The 23,398-nt window shown below is 39.0% G+C and overlaps 1 protein-coding gene across 33 annotated transcripts in view; it reads left to right on the top strand.

Annotated features, from left to right (window-relative positions):
- tcf7l2 (transcription factor 7 like 2) overlaps positions 1-23,398 on the top strand; it is a 201,718-nt gene that overhangs the window by 165,919 nt on the left and 12,401 nt on the right. For 30 of the 33 annotated variants that reach the window (XM_072557402.1, XM_072557401.1, XM_072557397.1 and 27 more), the window contains 2 exons: positions 12,225-12,327; positions 12,917-13,003. In XM_072557402.1, the coding sequence (XP_072413503.1) occupies positions 12,225-12,327; positions 12,917-13,003 (190 nt within the window). The remainder of the gene's footprint in view (positions 1-12,224; positions 12,328-12,916; positions 13,004-23,398) is intronic. The other 3 variants (XM_072557396.1, XM_072557398.1, XM_072557426.1) reach the window with 1 other exon arrangement.

Below are 23,398 nucleotides of genomic sequence, written 5' to 3'. Positions count from 1 at the left end.
AGTCCCAGTTGATGTTTGGAAAGTTAAAATCCCCTACCATAACCACCCTATTATTCTTACAGATAGCTGAGATCTCCTTACAAGTTTGTTTCTCAATTTCCCTCTGACTATTGGGGGGGTCTATTATACAATACCAATAAGGTGATCATCCCTTTCTTATTTCTCAGTTCCACCCAAATAACTTCCCTGGATGTATTTCCCGGAATATCCTCCCTTAGCACAGCTGTAATGCTATCCCTTATCAAAAATGCCACTCCACCTCCTCTCTTGCCTCCCATTCTATCCTTCCTGTAGCATTTGTATCCTGGAACATTCAGCTACCAGTCCTGCCCATCCCTGAGCCATGTTTCCGTAATTGTTATGATATCCCAGTCCCATGTTCCTAACCATGCTCTGAGTCCATCTGCCTTCCCTGTTAGGCCCCTTGCACTAGAATAAATGCAGTTTAATTGATTAGTCCTACCTTGTCCCTGACTGTTTGTTTGACTCACTTCTGTTCTCAGCTGTACCCATCTCAGATCGATCTCTTTCCTCACTATCTCCCTGGGTCCCACGACCCTCACCTTACTAGCTTAAATCCTCCCAAGCAGTTCTAGCAAATTCCTCTGTTAGTATATTAGTCCCCTTCCAATTTTGGTGCAATCCGTCCTCCTTGTACAGGTCACTTCTACCCCAAAAGAGATTCCAATGATCTAAAAATGTGAATCCTTCTCCCATACACCAGTTCCTCAGCCATGCATTCATCTGCTCTCTATCCTCCTATTCCTGTCCTCACTAGCTCGTAGCACTGGGAGTAATCCAGATATTACTACCCTTGAGGACCTCCTTTTTAAATTTCTGCCTAATTCTCTGTAATCTTCCTTCAGAGTCTCAACCTTTTCCCTTCCAATGTCGTTGGTTCCAATGTGGACAATGACCTTATGTTGACCCCTCTCCCCCGTGAGAACATTCTGCACCCTCTCTGAGACATCCTTGATCCCGGCACCAGGGAAACAACACACCATTCTGCTTTTTCTCTGCTGGCCACAGAAACATCGGTCTGTACCTCTGACTACAGAATCCCCTAACACCATTGATCTCTTGGAAGCCAATATACCCCTCGTTGCAATACCAGAAACTTGGCTGTTTGTGCTACATTCCCCTGAGAATCCATCATCCTCTACACTTTCCAAAACAGCATACCTTTTGAAATGGGTATATCCACAAAAGACTCCTGCTCTAGTTGCCTACCTCTCTTACCCTTCCTGGAGTTAACCCATCTGTGTGACTGTATCTGAGACTTTGCCCCCTTTTCGTAACTGCCATCCATCACATATTGTAGCTGTTGCAAATTCCTCATCACTTCTATTTGTCTCTCCAACTGATCCACTCGATCTGATAAGAGTTGCATCCAACAGCATTTATGGCATATATAATCCGCAGTAACTCTTTAAACTCCCACATCTGCCAAGAAGTACATATCACTGCAAAGGCCATTTTTGTTCCTTGACAATCTACAGACCCAGAAAATAACACCGTCTTATTCTTAACTCTCTCACCCTAAATCTATGCTCACTAGTTCTGGACACCCCTTCCCTTGGGAAATGACCTTGTCTATTTATCCTATCCGTGTCCCTCACTTATAAACTTCTCTATGGTCATCCCGCAGCCTGTAATATTGTAGGAAAAACAGGCCCAGCCTATTCCACCTCTCCTTCTAGCTTAAATCCTCCACATTGGCAACATCCTTATAAATCTTTTCTGAACCCTTTCGAGTTTCACAACATCCCCTAATAAGAAGGAGACCAGAATTGTTAAGATTTTGGGGCTCTTCGGGTGCAGTGATAGTGTCTGTACCTTGCGAACAGGAGACCGATTCATGTCCCACCTGCTCCAGGAATATGTAATAATGTCTTGATGTTAATATTCAAGTCATGCATGTTCTTGCCTATGCCATGGATTGTTTTGTTCTTATTACAGCAAAATCCTGGCCTTTCAAAATTTGCAAAGGCATTTGGAGAGTTTGATTCCCTAGGATATCAGATCAGATTTTCTAAATTTGACAATGACCATATCATGACCATTGGAGGCAAAGGTAAAGAATGCTACTTTGCTTATGCAATTTCCCACTCCCACTGTAGTTGATTGGTGTAACATAGTTCAAGGGGTTTGTAAGCCACTTGGATATTATTGCAGGTGAATCCTGATAGATTGAAAAGCTGGCATTAATAATGAAATCCAATAAAACAAACTCAACCTAAAGAAATTGGAACAATTAGCTGATCTTAATTTAATTGGTGAAAGATTAGCATTCCAGTTTATAGAAGTGGATGTTGACACCACCAGTTTACTATTAAATGTCATTCTGCTATAATGTGCGTTTGTTAAAGTGAATCCGCTTTAACGCATATGGTTCTTTGGGGTACCGTTTCTGAAGCACGAACTTTTAAAATATGTGTTGGCTGTAATGCAATTACGTAACCAACGCTAAGTGCTACTTCTAAAGCATGATTTTTCTGTAACATGGTGCTGCACAAGGACGCAACCATCATGTTATAGAAGAACTACCTGTACATGCTATTCTGCATGAAGCACCTACAAAGACTGCAACAATACTTACAGCTGACCTCAGTGTCCCTGGATTAGCAAGAATTGGTATAGCTAACTGTTCTCAGTTGCTAATTGGGTACTTCTAGTAGAACATGAATGTAGACACTGGCTAAGTGCAGGGTCAGGCAGGGCATAAATTATCCGAACTCTGCATAGTCAGCATGAGGGAAATAAATTAAGAAGGGCAAAATGAAAATATAACTCATAAATTTGTAATCTTTTTAATCTCTAGTAAAAGCATCAGAAATCCTGTGGCATTTTTTTTCTTGGCACGATTGAAATATTGAAATGTTCTTACTGCCACATTCAATAGTTTCTGATTTTAATTCTGATTTTCCAGCATCCAAAATACCTTGGTTTTTCTGTCTAGTCTAGCTCTTAAAGGGACTATCACCCCAACGTAAAACACTTCTTTTCCTGTCTCAAAGTGCATTGGCCAATATAAATTAAAATCTGCAAAGAAACAGGAAACAATGTGGGTCCAAAGGTTGCAGTCTGAGATTATTGCGATTATACTAGCCCTAAAAGGTGGTAAACTGCCAACTGAAATATGAGCTGTTTCTTGGGCACATGTTGAATTCTTTGGAATACAGCAGATGTTTGACAGAAAGGTCCGTGTGCGAGCAAGCTGGAGAATTAAGGTGATTGATGACTGAAATCTCAAGGTCATACTTGTGGCTGAATTGGTGCCCTGCAAAGCGCTCAGTTTATTTGCATTTGGTCTCCTAAAGTAGAACAGACTTTGTTGAGCAACAGATATAGTGTAATTCACCTGGGAGTGTTTGGGGCCTTGGATGGTGTGAAGAGAGGAGGCAAAAGGGCAACCGTTATCAATTTTATTGGAGATAAATCAGGGTGTTGTAGAGGGATCATTCCCTTTAGCAAAGAGAAGATGGTTGGTGATTGCATCAGACTGGAAACTTTGACCGATCTTTGGTGCAATGAGATCAACATTTGTTCTGTCTTTTTGGGCTAGTGTACAGGGATCCAAAGTCTCTGCTAGAACGAGGTTGTTTTACCTTTATTGCCCTTTTATAAAATGGTATGCGAGGGTTTAAGTGAGGCTGTAATCATCTTGGTAATGACTAGTGAATCACACTTAAAAATAAATTATTTAGCTCAGTAAATGTCCTTTTGGTTCAGGTTTCATAAGGCCCCAACGGGAAATTTTTTTTTTGTTTAGTATTAAGTCATATTCTCTGCTTCTACAAAGTCCTTCTCTTTGGAAGTGGATAATGTGAGGGTTTCACTAAAAGAAGAAAGAGGTTACACACAAAGCAATTATAGATAGAGAAGACATGCTAAAAGATCAACATTACTGTAAATTGAGTTATGTGGTCCTGAGAATTCATTCTGGTTTGCTGAAAGATGATATTTTACATAATATCAGGAGATAGAAATATTAAAGATATGGTTACAATTTTCAACACCTATTAGGTATTGGTATAGTACTGGATATTGTAAATGTTTTATCATTATTCAGGCAGTAGGATAACGCATGAACCAAGAAAGCACCAGCCAGTCACCAGAAACAATTGCAAACAACAAAATCTAATTTCATTTCGATAAAATGGACAAGTAAGGAGGGCTAGCATGTATTTGTTAAAGCTAATCTAACTTAATTGAATTATTTTATGGTATAAAGAAAAGGTCAGTCAAGATAAATGTTCTATGTGTGGACTTACTGGGTGTCATGCAGAAATTTTGGTAAGAAGATTGAAGACCTGGAATTAAAAGAAAAGTAGAGCTATGTATGGCTCAGTAACGTGAATCAAAGCAGGATAGCAAATGAATTTTTTTTCAGATTAGGAGAATATCTGCTGTAGTATTGGGTCAACCTTGGGCTTGTTATTCTTTCCATTTGTATAAAGAACTTTAGGTTTTGGAGAAACAGTATAAGTCTTCCAGAAGATACAAAACCAGAGGAATCGGTAAAGGTGGATAAGGTTACAGCATTTAAAAGCCATTTGGATACATATATTAATAGGACAGGTTTAGAGGGATATCGGCCAGATGCAAGGAAGCGGGATTAGTTTCATTTGGGCAACGTGGTTGAATGAGTTGCCATGCTGAATGACACTATTTATGTTACTGGGCGTCCTAATAATTAACACATTTACCTCATCAGCATCATCGATCAGGTCTCTAGGTATTTGGCTGCTCCATAAGATATTGGAGCAAAATTAGATGATTTGGCCCATCTACTATGATCACCATTTGATCGTAACTAATATGTTTCTCAACCCCAATTGGTGATTTGATGTAGCATTTCATTGGTGCTTTTTTTATGGCTGTTTTGCAGCTGTTTCATACCCCCATTTCACATAAACAAACCCTTGTAAGTATAATAAATTGTATTGCCTTTCTGCACTGACTGTCAAATGTGCCTTGTTTATTCTTGATGAGGATACCAAATTGAATCAGTTCTTAGTTCTGTGTCTTTGTTTTTAAATTGAAGAGATTGACCAGAAGTGAGCTTGTTACCAATTAACCTGAAATTATTCTCCCTGAACTGTAGTTCAATAGTAATATCACGGAAGTAGCTTGATGCCAGGTGGAAGTTGCCCTTCAGCTGGCAAAACCTTTGTACCTAACCTCAAACTAGCTTTGATTGGATTATTTTTTAGTTTGGATAATTGTGGCTTGCATCTGTGGGATTATTATGGAAAATAATAATGATGAAGTGGTGCTGCGATTAAACTAATTCTGGCCAAGTCATAATCCATCGTTGTTTACCACTGTAAATTGGTAAATCCACCACCAGCCTACAGTAAGAGAGGTATGTAGTGTTTACAAGATGTAGTACAGCAGGTCATAGAACACTTCCAGCTCATTTTGAATGGTAACCTCTGCCACCTGGGAACAACTAACTCAGCAGATGCACAGGGACTCCACTACCTGGACCTTCCCCTCCAAGACGCACAGCTATTGTCCCTACCTTCACTACCATTGCGTCCACGTCCTGGAATTTGTTCTGCAACACTACTGCAGATGTAAATACATCAGGTGGACTGCAGCAGTTCAAAAACGTAAACCCAGAGCCAGTTTCTTGTGGGAAATTAGGGATTTACTTCATGAACCTTCCCCATGAAAATGTAAAGGAAAAGCATCATACAGGTTTTTCATGGCCATGACGCACAATGAAATGAAAAGTGTTAGAATCAAATCTAGCTTATCCACTGTTGTTGGGTGTTCTAAATTTAGATGTACACTGAATTGGTTTTCTCTAGTCTTGGATAGTTTTGCAACCAATGTTATAGTAAATTGCAAGATCTGAACATACTGTTCTGTTGCCTTCTCCGTTGGAAGGTTTAAATAAAGTTAGTCCAGTCATGGTGACTTGCAGATGAATCTGCTTTAATCTTAGCCCATGTAATACACAACATAAAGCTGATGACCTCGATGGGATGAAATTTTCTTTTGCACTTTATTTGAGAAATTAAGGACTGAAGAACTTTGTTACACAATATGGAATTTGTAAAACTGAATTTTTAGGAAGTTTGAGCAATTTGAAAGGTGCCCCATGTGCACATTGCGTTGAGCTGCACAATGAGTCCATGCAGTACACAGTTGGAAAAATGACACATGGGAACAATAAGGGAATGCAGCCTTAACAAGGAGGGCAGGTGTAACTACAAACTAAGATTACACATTTAGCTTGAGTGAATGAAATAGGATAAATTAAATGTTTCCCTCATAAAAATGGTTAGATGACTTTTGTGTGCTAAAGGGATGCCTGTACAACAAAATCCCTGTGTGTCAATCCCAACAATCCAGTCTCAAATTAGTGTTAAGCAGAGTTTTAATATCACCAGACTGCTGTGTAACCTGAGTTGCCTAAAACATTAAGTCAAAAGAAATACCAAATAAAAATGCAATTTCAGAAAAAAATAAATACATGAAAAACGGTCTTTGTTCAATTTGTTCTCACCTTACAATGGCCTGACCTTGTAAAGGTATTTAAAAATGTTGGGAGTTTAATTCCAAAAAAGAAACACCGTTGAGAGCTCTGGAGTAACTCCATTATCCTTTTGTGCTTAGTGTGCCATCTTCAGAGAGTCTGATACAGTCTGCCAAGTTTTCAGTGTTTTTATGCTGCATTATACAATCTCTCAATACTTCTATGGCCATTGCAGTTTCGGCTAGGGAGGCAAGTGTGTGGGCATTCATTGGACTCTAAAATGAATTAAATACAAAACTATCATTGGCAGTAGTGGCGGTGAACAAAGTCTCCTCAATAGGAAGGAATTAGCAGAAGAAAAGTAACTTAAACTAGGCAGGGTTCTTCACAGTAGGGACCAGCAAATAAACATTTATCGAAAGTGGATGAAGTAGTCTGTTAAACAAGAGTGACCAAATGATAAACTTAGGCATAAGCTCAATATTAAATATTTCATGTCTACAGCTCATATGAATTCAGTGTCTATATGACAAGTTAATTTTGTAGCCATTGAGCTAACTTTGAATAACTTTATATGCACAAATAATGTGGCAGTACCTGGCAGATAAATTAGTGATGTAGTCCAAGAGCTCAATAAAATATTCAGTTATTAGTCCGTAATGTATGATGATTTGCAGAAGTACTTCTCATGTAGAAATGAACTAAATATAGATCAAGTTTGTATCCTTTCAAATTTGAGTCATTCTACCCAGGTTTAGAGAGGGGAATTTCATCATGGACACAGAGGGATAGTCCATATAAATGCAGTAGCATACAGCTACTGCATTTATATGGACTATCCCTATTTTTTTGTAAGCATACGTGGATGGAGAAATTATCCAATGAAGGTTCTTTTCAATCCATCATCAAATAAGAAACAGTGGGAACAAATATATGTTGATTTCTTTGAAGTGGTAGGGAAAGGGGGACCTTGTTTTGGCCAACAACTATTGCAAGTAGATGATGCTGTAATGCCAAAACTATTAAGGCTTTGAGAAGTTTGTTTGCAATTTGTGGGTTGCTGAGATGTTGCTGCCAGGTATTCATATACAGGAGAGTTGGCAGTATTTCAGACAAGAATGGAGTCAGACACATGAATATCTCCAATCATCCAGTGTTTAAAAAGTACTGCTTTGAGAATGGTTTTTGCTAGATGACTAGCTAGGCAGTAAGTTTCATGTTTTTTTTTTACAGACTGATATCTTGCAGATTATCCCGCTAGTCTATGACAGATTTCTGATTGTATGATTTGATGTTTAAACTCAGCCCAAGATGAGATTTAGTTTGCTTAAGCTAAAATCGGTTGCAAAGTAAGGGTAAACAAGACAAAATGAAAATGAATCATGATGTATGAATCTTAGAAAGCTGAGGGTTGGTTGAAAGATCATATAGGAAAAATTGTGGAATTCTGAGGAGAGCTATGTAATTGAAGTTATTGTAAAGTGGCTGGATGCATTCACATATCTGGTAAAGATTGGGCAGAGACTCTGCAGTGCCAGCCTCACCTGATAGAAAGAGGAAATCTAATAGAAGGAAAAGCATAATGCACTTTTTACAGTTGAAATTTCTTCTACGGCTCAATGTGAAAGTCAAAGAAACTTTGGCTAGTTACAGAATCCATTGGTAGGGCCAAGTAAATCAGGATCTTTTATTAAGAGAAGTGAATCAGTGTCATAATATCAACTGTTAAATGGTTTTGGTATTTAAGATTCATAATGACTCAATCAGATGTTGAGGAACCAGAGTCCAGCTGATGGAAATAGGAGGAGATAGCTGGAGAAAGGAAGAAGAAATAAGTTATCCAGTTTTGAGAAGATTTGTGGCTCAGGTTGAGGTTCTGGATGCAAGTTTGCTTGCTGAGCTGGATGTTTCGTCACCATACTAGGTAACATCATCAGTGAGCTTCTGGTGAAGCACTGGTGTTAATGGCCCGCTGTCTATTTGTGTTTAGGTTTCCATGGGTTGGTGATATCAGTTCCTGTGGTGATATCAGTTCCTGTGGTGATATCAGTTCCTGTGGTGATATCAGTTCCTGTGGTGATATCAGTTCCTGGTCTTTTTCTTACAGAATGGTGAATGAAGTCCAAGTTGATAGAGTTTGTTGATAGAGTTCCAGTTGGAATGCCATGCTTCTAGGAATTCTTATGCGTGTCTGTCTTTGGCTTGTCCTAGGATGGATGCATTGTCCCAGTTGAAGTGGTGCCCTTCCTCATCTGTATATAAGATACTAGTGAGAGTGGGTCATGTATTTTTGAGACGAATTGACGTTTGTGTATTCTGTGGCTATTTTTCTTCCTGTTTGTCCAATGTAGTGTTGTTACAGTTCTTGCAAGGTATTTTATAAATTACATTTGTTTTGCTTGTTGTTTGGATCGGGTCTTTTTAAGTTCATTAGCTGCTGTTTTTGTGGGTTTTTGGGCTTTCATGATGCCAAGAGATCTGAATAGTGTGGCAGTCATTTCTGAGAAATAAGTACTTTCATTACTACCTATCAAATGATATTTTAGTTAAGAGATACTCTTATTAAGAAAATTCCACCACCCCCCTCCCCCCACCCCACATGTCAATTAGCCATTGTACTGGTTATAGATGTTTCAGTTATGATTGCAGTAGATGTTGTGATATGGAGTCAAATCTTGAAGTACAAGTAAGGGTCTTCATTTGTAGTGAACTGGAAAAGCCATACAGTTTTATAAAAAGAAACTTAAATTTCTATAGTGCCTTGCACTACTGGTCTCAACAAAGTACTTGTTGTATGGTCATAGTTGTAATGTAGTATTATCCCTGAGTTCAAGATTGACTTTTGCAACCACTGAACTGTTAGTTCCACTTTCAGTTGCTCTTGACTGTACAATGCAGTACAACTTTAAATGTACCCATTGAAAGTGAATTTTTATTTATTATTGTCTAATTGTAAAATATTGTCTATATTTTTCTCCTACTCCTTTCCCTTTGTTTGACTGAAGTAAGTGACTTGATGGGACAATGATCATATATAGTCAGGGCAGCAGTTGTTTGACTTTGGCAAACATAGCTGAGCCTGATCTTGTTACCTGTTATCCAGCAGAGATCACTGACCATCAGGACCAGCAAAGCTGGTTGATTAACTCCTGCCAGTATCTTGGAGCGCTGAGAGCAATTTTCAGTTTGTGAATTGTAACTTCACAATCCAATGATCGCCATCACATCATTCATTGAATTTAGCCTCTGCAACCTTTTTAAAAAACTGCTTTAATATACTCCAATGCTTTGCCCTTTGAGTTCCTGAAACAATTTCTCTTTTTTTTGCTTTGTTGCATACAAACTGTTTTATCTGTACCTCACCCATGTGTGTTTGCACAGATTTTCCTCTTGTACATCCTTATAAATGGAAGGAACACAATCAATTCTTGTGTGGGCACCTTCACAAACAATAATAATCTTGAATTTAATGTTGATAAAGCGAGCTACTGTGGAAGAATTATAAATGTATATTTGTAGCTTCAAATGAAAACTATGAAGGGAAATAGTCTCATTTGTTGGTCACAGTTAATTAAGTCATTTTCTGTCTGTATGATAACTAAGTGCCCTAGCTGTTTTCATATCAATAATTAACACCGTGCAGGGGCTCTGCAAATTGAATTCCGAACATTTATGCTGGCTTCATGTGGCCTTGACTGCCCTGGCTGCACCCAGGTAAACATTACGGTCCTACAATTTGTGCAGTTAGATAATGCCATACAAGAGAGATGCTGAATTGTTTGTGGAAAAATGTGATTAATGTCACATGTTGACCCTTCTTTGCGCAGTGGGATTAGTTGGGGGCATAAATAGCTTCATTGTGTAAAATGCACAGTAAGTGAAAAAAATAGCTTCATAGTGCACAGTGCACCTTAAGTGAAACAAATAGCATACCAGGAGGGAAACATTTGAGGCTGTTGGAGATATAATGAGATTCAAGGGCTTTTGTTTCAAAAATAAACTTCAGAAACTTGATTAAATTGACTCTGTCAAGATTTGGTCATGACTACATGTTATGATCATTACAATGTGGTCAGCAAATCTGTAGTTGTAATCTCTTTCCCTGAATTTCTGCTTAACTGATTAGTTACTTTTGTATATGACTATCTTTCCTGTCTTCTGATGTGAGGTGAGGTGATGTAGATTAATTTTCAAATGTGCATCTTAAATGTTAGAGCCAAGACACAGTTTAGCAGATCTCTTAGCATTCTTTGATGGTCAAGATAGTTGTGACATCTTGATGTTGTGATGGAATTATGTTTAATCTCGTGGCAGTTTACAATTGTATAAATAGATACTTCTGATGGCGAACCTCAGAGACAAATCACATGAATTGCAACTGCTTGTAAAGTTGTGATTTCAACAGACAATGGTAATTGCTGGTAAATTTCTGGCTCCAAGCCATGTGGTGGTAATAATTGTGTGATTGTTTTGTACCTAACAGTGTGTGACTGATGTGCAGTGGAATATTTTTCACACAAGTAGATTTGCTATGGCATTGCTTGGCGATGTTAGAGGAAATATTGCTTTTAATTCAAGTGTGTTATATGAAAAAAACTTCTTCACGGCAAGGGCCTAGATATAGGGAGGAAACAAGCGCTTTCCTGTAATAGTGACAGGGTGCAATTTGTGATATTATGAGCTGGGGGGTAGGTTAGCGGAAGGTGCTTGGCATTAATAAGGAAATAAGATAATGGCAGTGATGCAAGTTTTGGAAATACTGTGAGAGATAGTTGGATAGGATGGAAAAGATTCTCTCAGGCAGGATTAAAAGAAACGCTGGTTTAGACCAGACTACTGATTTTAAAATGATTTTGGATACAATGTTTTGAATTCAAGGTTGACTAAAGTAAATAATGTTTATTAATTAAAATAAAGTTGGAAAGGTTGTTGTCAGCTTAACAGATCTTCTGTGTGGTATGCTGGAGTCTAATGGCAAACTGTGGTTGGAAGAACCAAGGCTTGTATTAGACAAAGTGTAAAATGAGTCTTAGGATATAATAAATTAGGCTATCCACATAATTGAGACATATGTGATGTGCATGCAAAATTATAATATACTAAAGATTCACAGAGGAAGTAAATTAATTCTTGTGTAAGTAATTTCAAAGACTGAGTCTTATGGAGACCATCAAGTGAAACCACAGCATTATTTTCCTGAAAATTACTGGATCTTGGTGTGAATATGCTCAGACATTTACTGATGTTGTAAAACTAAACTTTAATATCAAACTTGCTTGTTCTGAAGTGATGCTCCAAGTAATTACAATTGACGTGATGTAATTGAATGTTAAGTTACCCTGTGCTCAGGTACAGATGATTCTTGAAAATACTCTGTAACTAACCTGTTCAGCGATGTTACAACACCCCTCTGGTGCAGGCGAGACTTGAACCCGGCCTGTTGACATGGGCCCCACTTGCATGCAGTTTGTCACAAGAGCCCCATTAGTGCTTCTTGAACGGAAGGTAATTTTATGAACTACAGCTGCAACAATTAAAAATATGCTGAGCAATGGAGACAAAAGGTGCACATGACCTAAGTCATTAAAGGCTTGGGTTGCCAAACTTTTCCAAGTTGGTGGAATTGGAAGCTGGGAGCTTAACTGGAACAAGTATACATTCGAAGTTATCAACATATTTTATAATCATGTTTACTCTTGAAAGTTAATATTTTGGTTTTCTCTACTATCTCTAGGAATTCCTAGGCCTCCACATCCTTCAGATATTTCTCCTTATTATCCACTTTCGCCAGGTACCGTCGGCCAAATCCCCCATCCACTAGGATGGTTAGTACCACAGTAAGCAGTTCCAGTTCTTTTTCTTTAATTCCTATAGATTTTTGCATGTTACTGTATTGTGCAATTATTGTAATGAGCTGTGATTGGCTACTGCGTACCCACATATTCATATGGGGCTTCTCCCTTGGCAACACCTGTCAACACTAGTTACTATGACAAAAGGCTACAAATTAAGGATTGTTAATTTAATGTTTTCCTACTGAGTTCTAAATACCAAAAGAGGCCCGAAGCAGAACCGCGGCTCTTTGATTTGATGTATTTTATTTTGGTATAAATTTACATTCATTATTGTTTTCTTTTGGATCTGTAGCCCTCAATTATTGTGATGGCTCCATTAAAGCAAACGCTGCTTCGCCTTTAATTATCACAACAAAACACCTAGTTTTAGCTTGGGGAGAAGGTCTCTGTTGACATTAGTAGAGGTTATAAAATTTAATTAGCTGGTTCTATCAGATTTAGCACATTAAAATTGTTCTTTATTTACATCCTTTGATCCTAGCTGTGAAATCAACAAGATTTTTTTGTTCTGGTCAAATGAGAGTGAGCTTCCAACAGCAGAAGTTTTCAGGTTTTTTTTCTTTCTTTTCAGGCAAGGTCAACCTGTTTACCCAATCACAACAGGGGGATTTCGACATCCTTACCCCACTGCGCTCACCGTCAATGCTTCCATGTCAAGGTGGGTACACTCGCCTTGGTGTCATCAACTCTTCATTTTATTTTAAGTACATAATCTTCCAGCATTTTCTCAACAGCCCTTTAATTTTAATCATCATGTCTTTGTCTTTGCCCATTGAGGACAGGCATTACAGTTTTCATTATTGCAGTGGGAGAATTGGCTTGTGCAATTTATATTGTCTTAATAAACAAATAAGCTAATGTCTTCCAGAACTACTGGATTTGAGTGAACCAACAAATAATGCGTGATTTGTTTGGAATGAAGTTTTTTTTTGCTACAGAATTATTGTGAAAGGCGATCATTAATATTGTCCACAAATATTGACTCCTTTGCAAGGCTGTAGTGGTAAAATATTGCCCCCAAGGGAATATGTAAGTGTCAAGAGTGTGCTGCAATTATTGCACACTTTATATCAATGTTGGAGTCAATGTTGGAGCCCAAGGGACAATATTTTAGCACTTGCAGACAGAAAAGTGCTGTTAATATTTATTATACCCCATGGCTAGAGTCACTTATCACTACTTGAGCCATGCTAAGTCAGTTCACAGAGTAATAGTCTTCATCGTTACATCATAGGTTAAAGGCCACTTCAATATGGAACTACTCCAAAAAAAAGTAATAGGCTGGCTGCTCTTGCACTTACAGGCTAGCAGCTGTTTCTATTGAGTCTGTAGGTATTACATCCATTGTTTCCTCTTTATCTATCCTCCTTGCTGCCTCCTTAAAGAATTCTACTAAATTGGTCTGGCTTGACTTTCCATTCATCAAGCCACACTGTCCGTAGCCCTTAGTATTGTGCAATGACAAAAGTACTCCAGTTCAAAAACAGGAAATGATTTTGTGGAAATAGTAAGTTGCAGCAGTTATTGGAGTACCATTGGCTGATATATCAGTGGAGCCAGCGATCATAAAATTATCTCCATGGTCGTCTTAAATTTAAAGAAAAACTAGGATCCACTAATATTCCTTTTACTTCCTGGATTCTCAGGCCTCCTTGTAGAAGCTTATCTTCACACAACTGTTTGGCTGACACATTACAAAGTTACCCATTGATCTCCACCACTTGCTACCTATTATTCCTTCCTGCCTTCACATACATTCTGGGCTAGGTAAACAATACGTTGTCCTTTTAGGAGGACGTAGGAGTCCAAAAATCAACCATTTGAGAGTTTGATAGCCTGAGAGTTGATTCCTGTTGGAATTAGCTCTGCCTTTTACCTTTCCCATCGGTCGGTACCTTATTGCCTACGTTTTGCCCATATTTGTTTTCAGTTTTTACCCTTGGAGGCAATTAGAAATAGGAAATTATTGATTCTCTAATGCATAAAAGAAAATAAACTATGTGTGCGAATTAAAACATTTTCTGAAAGAATAGAGTAAATTAGCTTTCAACAATTCTCATGTAGCTCAACTTCTCAATAGAGAAGGAGACTTCAGATTATTCTATAGCTTTCTGTACTGATATCTATTTTCATAAAAATCTTTTTTCCATGGAAACTGTTCTTAGAAAGCTAGCAATGACTGACCATTAATTGAAGATAAAGTGACTCAATTAATGTGCTTGGTATTGTCCATTAGTTTAAAATTTCAGTGTGGAGATAAACTCAAAAGAAAAATGGGAGTCTTTGGTAATTCTGGAGGGTTTGGGAAAGTCTGAGGATTGGAAAACTGCCAGTGTAATATCTTTTTATTTTAAAATGGAAGAAGACAAAAACAGATAACTACAGGCCAATTAGCTCAAAGCCTGTTTATTGGTTTAAGGAGGAGGGAAGGATGGAAACACTACAGTGATGTAACGTTTGGGGCTTACCATTCCTTGACACCAGGTTCTTGCATGCATCGCTGATCAATCACGGTAATTGACCCAACTTCTCTTGGAGGACTTCTTTGGGAAAGTGTTAAAATCTATTATAAAGCAAGTAATAGCAGAATATTTAGAAATAGATAATATGATCAAGCCAAGTCAGTATGGCTTGATGAATGGAAAGTCAAGCCAGACCAATTTAGTAGAATTCTTTCAGGAGGCAGCAAGGAGGATAGACAAAGAGGAAACAATGGATGTAAAATATTTAGAATTTCAGAAGGTGTTTGATAAGATATCATACATTAGACTGCTTAATAAAATGAGAGCCCATCAAGCTGCAGGTAGTATACTGGCATGCATAGATAATTGGCTGACTAACAAAGACTGATGTGCACCTTCTAGTGTGCTACAGGAATCAGTGCTTGGGTCACATTCATTACAATGTATATTAAAGACTTGGATGTAGAAAGTGAATATGTGATAGCCAAGTTTGCAGAATACGCAAAAAAGGTGAATTGGCAAGTGGTGAGGGTGACACAAAGAACTTAGAAGGATACAGAGTCATAGACTCATAGAGATGTACAGCATGGAACCAGACCCTTTGGTCTAACCCGTCCATGCCGACCAGATATCCCAACCCGATCTAGTCCCACCTGCCAGCACCTGGCCTATATCCCTCCAAACCCTGCCTATTCATGTACCCATCCAAATGCCTTTTAAACGATGCAATTCTACCAGCCTCCACCACTTCCTCTGGCAGCTCATTCCATACACGTACCATCCTCTGTGTGAAAATGTTGTCCTGTAGGTCTCTTTTATATCTTTCCCCTCACCCTAAACCTATGCCCTCTAGTTATGGCAGCTTCCCAGGGAAAAGACTTTGTCTATTTATCCTATCCATGCCCCTCATAATTCTGTAAACCTTTATAAGGTCACCCCTCAGCCTCCGATGCTCCAGGGAAAACAGCCCCATTCTGTTCAGCCTCTCCCCATAGCTCAAATCCTCCAACCTTGGCAACATCGTTGTAAATCTTTTCAGAACCATTTCAAGTTTCACAACATCTTTCTGATTGGAAGGAGATCAGAATTGCATGCAATATTCCAACAGTGGCCTAACCAATGTCCTGTACAGCTGCAACATGACCTCCCAACTCCTGTACTCAATACTCTGACCAATAAAGGAAAGCATACCAAACGCCGCCTTCATTATCCTATCTTCCTACGACTCTACTTTCAAGGAGCTATGAATCTGCACTCCAAGGTCTCTTTGTTCATCAACACTCCCTAGGACCTTACCATTAAGTATATAAGTCCTACTAAAATTTGCTTTCCCAAAATGCAGCATCTCACATTTCTCTGAATTCAACCCCATTTGCCACTTCTTGGCCCATTGGCCCATCTGAGGTTGTAATCTGAGGTAACCTTCTTTACTGTTCACTACACTTCCAATTTTGGTGTCATCTGCAAACTTACTAACTATACCTCTTATGCTCAGATCCAAATCATTTATATAAATGATGAAAAGTAGTGGACCCAGCACCGATCCTTGTGGCACTCCACTGGTCACAGGCCTCCAGCCTGAAAACCAACCCTCCACCACCACCCTCTGTCTTCTACCTTTGAGCCCGTTCTGTATCCAAATGGCTAGTTCTCCCTGTATTCTGTGAGATCTAACCTTGCTAATCAGTCTCCAATGGGGAACCATGTCGAACACCTTACTGAAGTCCATATAGATCACATCTGCTCTGTCCGCCCTCATCAATCCTCTTTGTTACTTCTTCAAAAAACTCAAATCAAGTTTGTGAGACATGATTTTCCATGCACAAAGCCATGTTTACTGTCCCTAATCAGTCCTTGCCTTTCTAAATACATATACATCCTGTCCCTCAGGATTCCCTCCAACAACTTGCCCACCACTGACATCATGCTCACTGGTCTAGAGTTCTCTGGCTTGTCCTTACCACCCTTCTTAAACAATGGCATCATGTTAGCCAACCTCCAGTCTTCCGGCACCTCACCTTTTGACTATTGATGATAAAAATATCTCAGCAAGAGGCCCAGCAATCACTTCTCTAGCTTCCCACAGAGTTCTGGGGTACACCTGATCAGGTCCTGGGGATTTATCCACCTTTATGCATTTCAAGACATCCAGCACTTCCTCCTCTGTAATCTGGACATTTTGCAAGGTGTTACCATCTATTTTGTTACTTTCTATATCTTCCATATCCTTTTCCACAGTAAATACTGATGCAAAATGCTCATTTAGTATCTCCCCCATTTTCTGCGGTTCCACACAAAGGCCGCCTTGCTGATCTTTGAGGGGCCCTGTTCTCTCCCTAGTTATCCTTTTGTCCTTAATGCATTTTTTAAAACCCTTTGGATCTTCCTTAACTCTATTTGCCAAAGCTATTCCATGTCCCCTTTTTGCCCTCCTGATTTCCCTCTTAAGTATACTCCTACTGCCTTTATATTCTTCTAAGGATTCAATTGGTCTATCCTGTCTTTACCTGACATATACTTCCTTCTTTTTCTTAACCAAACCCTCCATTTCTTTAGGCATCCAGCATTCCCTATATCTACCAGCTTTTCCTTTCACCCTGACAGGAATATACTTTCTCTGGATTCTATTTACCTCATTCCTGAAGGCTTCCCATTTTCCAACCGTCCTTTTTACCTGCGAACATCTGCCCCTAATCCGCTTTTGAAAGTTCTTGCCTAATACCATCAAAATTGGCCTTTCTCCAATTTAGAACTTAGATCTGGTCAATCCTTTTCCATCATTATTTTAAATCTAATAAAATTATGGTCGCTAACCCCAAAGTACTCCCCAACTGACACCTCAGTCACCTGCCCTGCCTTATTTCCCAACAGTAGGTCAAATTTTGCACCTTCTCTAGTAGGTACATCCACATACTGAATCAGAAAATTGTCTTGTACACACTTAAGAAATTCCTCTCCATCTAAACCCTTAACATTATGGCAGTCCCAGTCTATGTTTGGAAAGTTAAAATCCCCTACCATAACCACCCTATTTTCTTATAGATAGCTGAGATCTCCTTACAAGTTTGTTTCTTAATTTCCCTCTGACTATTAGGGGGTCTAGGTGAAACTAATTGGACAAAAACATGGCAGTTGAAATCTAATGTGGGAAATGTGAAGCAATGCATTTTGTCAGCAAGAATAGAGGAGCTGAATATCATTCAGGAGGAAGACTGCCGAAAGTTATAGCACATAGGAATTCAGGAGTCCTTGTCCATTAATCAAAAAAAACTAGTGTCCAAGTTTAGTGTGTAATAGCGAGGGCAAATGGGCTGCTGGCCTTAATTCCAAAGAGAATGGGATATAAATGTAGGGAGGGTTTGCTAAAATTATGCGTAGCACTGGTCAGACCTCAGCTGGAATGCTGTGAAGTTCTGGGGGTCCTTATCTAAAGAAAGATATATTGGCTTTTGGAGGCGGTCCAGTGAGAGTTCACTCAGCTGATACCAGGTATGGCGGGGATGATGTATGAAGACAGATTGAGTAGTTTGTGCTTGTTAGAATATAGAAGAGTGAGGAGCGACCTTATTTAACTATATACGATTCTTGGAGAACTTGACAGGGTAGATCCGTAAAAATTGTCTCCCCTTGTGGGAAGGTACGAGCCTGGAGAGCACAATCTCTGAATAAGGGTTGTATGTTTAAGGCAGAAATGAGAAAATTCTTGAGTGAATCAGTGGAATCCTTAATGCAAAGGGATGGTGAGGCAGAATACTAAAGCTGAGACAGATTTTTAACCAATAAAGGAATCCAGGGTGATGGGAAATGGCAGGAAAATGGAGTTTAGGTTAATCAGATCAAACATGATCTCATTGAATGGCAAGGTGAACGTAATGGGTTGAATGGCCTGCTTCTGCACCATTGTAAAATTTTTCACTTTGCTCCTGTAGTTCTCTACTTGAGTACTGGTGACAGTAAAGGATATTCTGTTCTATTCAATGTTATGGTCCACACTTGCGTATACTGCAAGTATAATATTCTGTAGAACAGTAAAAAAAAGTTACAAATGAAAGTTGAAATAAAAATGGGACATGCGACACATAGGAGCATTGAGTTTAAATGCTGATTGACCTATTTTGTAGCGACACAGCTTTAAGACGCAGAGGTGTATGTTCCCAGTAAAGTGCACTCTTGTTTTGTCCCTGAAATTTGTGAATTCCATTTGCAGTGGCTGTAAATTTCAAGCTACTGCACAATGTCAATTCGCACTGTGACCTGACCACAGTGCCACACTAGTGTGAATTTGTTCTTCAAATCTTGGATTAGTTAACTCTATTAGTTAAGATGCTTGTTTACTCAGTATACCAACTGAATACAAGTTTAATGCTATGGAATCCCTTTCGACCCCCTACAGAAATACATCTGTATACAAGAGAGAGCACATATACTTTTTGAAATATAAAGCTCCACTGTAAAGATAATGATATCAGTTCCAAAATCCTGAGGTATTTGTTTTCACACTGGCCTTTCCAACCATCCTTCAATATTGTGGACAATGTGCAGCCAGGAGCAAGTAGCATTGCGAATACAGTTTTGAATTTGAGTTAGATTTTATTCCCCTGTGTACTCGGGTACAAGGATACAGGAGTACATTGAAAAGTGTACAGTGTCACCATTCCTGGTGTCATCTTAGATCTAAAAGTACCTAGGTACAAAATCTTTGGTACAAATTAGAAAAATAAGGAAATACAGTTAATAAGTTCAATATTACAGTCTTTCTTAAGCGCTAAGCCATGCTGCACTCATACTTCCTATGACGGTTCGGTTTCCATGTCGGGCTTGATTTCCCCCCCCCCCCCCCCCCCCCCCCTCAACTTCTCTCTCTCCCCCCCCCCCCGCCCCCAAATTTTTGATGCCACTGCAGATGCTGGGCTGGGACTCGATCTTCCCCGTTGGGCTCGTTGTCTTGCACTACCCCACCCTCTTTCACTGTCCGCCATGCTGGCTCAATCTCTCCACACAAGATAAGTAGATTAAAGTAAAAACCTGGTTGTGACTGATTCTGCATCTCAACATGTACTCCTGCTATATCCCCATAGCTTCTAGAAATCTAATGATTTTACCTCTGCTGTTTGTGTAGAGAATTCCACAGGTTCGCAACCCTCTGAAAATATTTCTTATTATCTCTGACTGAAATGACCTATTCTGTACCCACTGAGACCATGGAACCTTATTCCCACACACACACACCTCCCCCACCCACACCAGAGGAAACAACATTTCTGCATTCTGTCTGTCTAGCCGCCTCAGAATTTCATCTATTTCAATGAGATTCCCTCTTATTCCTCTAAACTCCGAAGCATCTCTACTTGTGTGTTTTTGGGAGTTTACATAACATAGATTGTGTGGCTAGCCTACACCCTTTCCCATTATTCCATGGACCAGAGAAGGCTGAGGGGTGTCATAGTCAGAGAATCATACAGCGTGGAACCAAAACCTTCGGTTCAACGAGTCCATGCCAAACATAGTCCCAGACTACACTAGTCCCACCTGCCTGCTCCTAGCCCATATCCCTCCAAACCTTTCTTATGCATGTATCTATCCAAATGTCTTTTAAATGTTGCAGTTGTTTATTACACCCTCTTTGTAAAAATATTTGTCTTTTTAAAATCTTTCTCCTCTCACCCTAAAATGTGCCCCCTAGTCTTGAAATTCCCTATCCTAGGGAGAGGAGAACTGGCATTAACTTGAACATGGTATGAGATTTCAAAATTGTGAGCGGCAAAGATGGAAGAGACAGGAAGAACTTGTTTCCCTTGGCAAAGAGTTCAAAAACCAAGGGTCATGGATTCAAGCTGAGTGGCAGAAGGATTAGAGAGGATGTGAGGAAAAACCTTTTTTATGCAGAGGGTGGTAGGTGCCTAGAATTCACTGCCTGAATATTTGGTGAAGGCAGAGACTCTAAACTCCCAAAAAAAGTACCTCAATCTGCATTTAAGTGCAGTAAGGTGCAGGCAGATAGGATTGAAAAGGGTATCCGAGTGTTTTGGATCAGCATGGACAAAATGGGATGACTGGCCCCTTTCTGCACTGTAGCATTTCTATGGTTCTGTACTGAGGCTACTCTGTAATATGTTAGATGAACTGTTCACTTCTTCACCTCTTCCCTCCCCACCATTCCACAGGTAAACTTCTGATGTGCATGTTGTCATCCTTTCTTATATTTACCATTAATCTTGTATGCTGTGCCACAGATTGGTGGCTTTCTGTTTCTGGGCATAAGCAGCCAGATACCTGGATCTATTTGGAAAAGTGGCAAAAGTGAACCAAAATTGCATTAAGTAAACCAGCACATTTCTAGTTATGTATTACCATCACAGCATGCAAACACCAGCTTATTTCAATCACATTATTCATCCAATCTTTGTGTCAATTAGCCAGCTCATCAAGTAAAGGTCAAAGAACACATCTGTACTTTGTTGCAACAAAGCCAGCAGTTTTCTGTACATATGTATGGAATACCACACTAACTAGCTCACTGACAAGTACTCCTATTTAAATGTATTTTGGGGTAAAGATTAAATTTTATATGTATTTGTACTGCCTTTTAAAAATCTTATGCTCTCTATTTTGGGAATTTGTGCTTTTTCTTAAAATGGGGTAGGGCAAAATGGGAGCATCGGGATTAGTCCAAGGCCTGTGTCTCTGTTTAGCTAAAAAGTATGGTTGCGATTCTTGAACTTTATTCACAAAAGCTAAGCTTCTTTATTTGCTACGATCCCCTAATGTCAAACCAAAACCACTGTTGATGTGATTTGCAGAGGTTGTTGAATTCAGAATACTTTCTGACTTTTCAAATTTACATGCACAGGATCTCTCTAGAAATTATTTTCACACTTAAGCTGCATGCGGACTTGTGCTGAATCCATCCCTATTGCAGTCATTTCATTTTGCCTCTTTTTAGCAAAATTTACTCTTTTGATCTCTAAATCTTAAATAGAAACAAATTTTATATTCAAATTGTAAAGCATTACAACCAAAATTACCCAGTCCTGTTTCATGGTTTCACTTAGTCTTGCAACATGGAGCCTGAATGCTGACACCAAATTATGACTGCGGGCTTCAGTATAATTGTATAATTGTGGTATTGGTAAACTGCATGGTAGCAGTAATGAGGCCCTCTTAATGGAAAAATGCAATAATTTTCACAAGGTTTAATAGTGCCAGTCACGTAAAATTTAAATGGGTATTTAGTAATACTGGAGGTAAAATAAAAGAAGTAATGAGATATTGTAAATCTGTATGTAATTTTAACTAGACAAAGTAGCTGCCATGGAAGATAAATATGTATGCATTAAACTTTATAACACATCAGCATTATCACACCCGTTTCTGGCTCCATGTACAATATTAATGTCCATATGCATGCACAACAAATGCAAACATACAAAACCAATAAGAGAAATTGCTAATTGATGACACATCAAAGCTCTTGGAAGCTGATGTTCAGAACTTGAAAAGCTACTGTTTTGATCGGGGCCCTGACTGTTCGTCACAGCCCCAATTAATCCAATACTAGCTAATTTCCCAGTGGCTACAAGTATATTTACAAACTACTCCATAGCACTGTATTTAAGCAATCACTAATTGCTCCTAATGATGGGTTTATTTTCTGTTCATCTGATTTAGAGTTCAGCTAATTTAATTGGTGGAGGGTTAGACTTTACTGATGGGCTGAAACAGCTAATGCATTTTGATGATAGCTGTTAATTAAATTAGCATAGATTATTAGGCGAGGCTCCCCATCTCCAGAGATTTAGTAGATGCATTTGTGAAAGTACAGCATTAGACAAGGGCAGGATAAATTAACCATTTAAAATTAACAATTTCCAGAGGCTTAGCAGAATAGTAAAAATGTTCATCACAAAATAGCAAGATATGATTTAAGAATGTTTCAGTAATATTTACAATTTCCAGCATTGTAACTTGCAGTAAAACAAGTGGATGGTGTCTAGTATAGAAGAGGGAAAGGGGTAGGATTAATTTCAGGTAGGTATACCTGTCTTTCAGTTTGGTTTAGTCTTGTTTTTTGGGGGGGGTGGGAGGGGAAGATGGGTAAAAGAGAATGGGGAGGGATCAAATTGTCAGGGAAGGAACACGATTTGTGCACTTGTAAGGGAATCATTAAAGCAACTTAGCAGTTTTTCAGCAGTTTTTCCTGTAGGGGCATACATTAGTTATTCAGATAAAAAAGAAATATAAGCCATTTGTGTGGTAGTAGGCTGATGGAAATACACGTCTGTATTATTCGAATGACATCCGTAGGAAATGTAGATGCCATGCCCTGCCAGAGCACGCCTTTTGATATTTATTCCATCCAGTAGTAGGGCAGTGATTTCTTGGAATTAAGTGATGGGTCATTATACTTTAAACACAGCAGAGAGGCATAGACTGGCAATTAAATAGCAATAGCTGACACTCACTTGTGCCACCCTGTGACCCTGTTAGATTGAGATGTTAGAGCTTCGGGGCCCCTCAGCCTAGTAAATTGGCTGAAGGTGCTTCTCCTGACTAGGGTCCGCTCTGAAATATGCTGCCTTCAAAGAGATAGG

The sequence above is a fragment of the Chiloscyllium punctatum genome, chromosome 38, assembly GCF_047496795.1.
Source record: "Chiloscyllium punctatum isolate Juve2018m chromosome 38, sChiPun1.3, whole genome shotgun sequence".
NCBI lineage: Eukaryota > Metazoa > Chordata > Chondrichthyes > Orectolobiformes > Hemiscylliidae > Chiloscyllium > Chiloscyllium punctatum.
The sequence above is the reverse complement of the archived record's forward strand: the minus strand, read 5'-3'. Positions and strand labels throughout refer to the sequence as shown.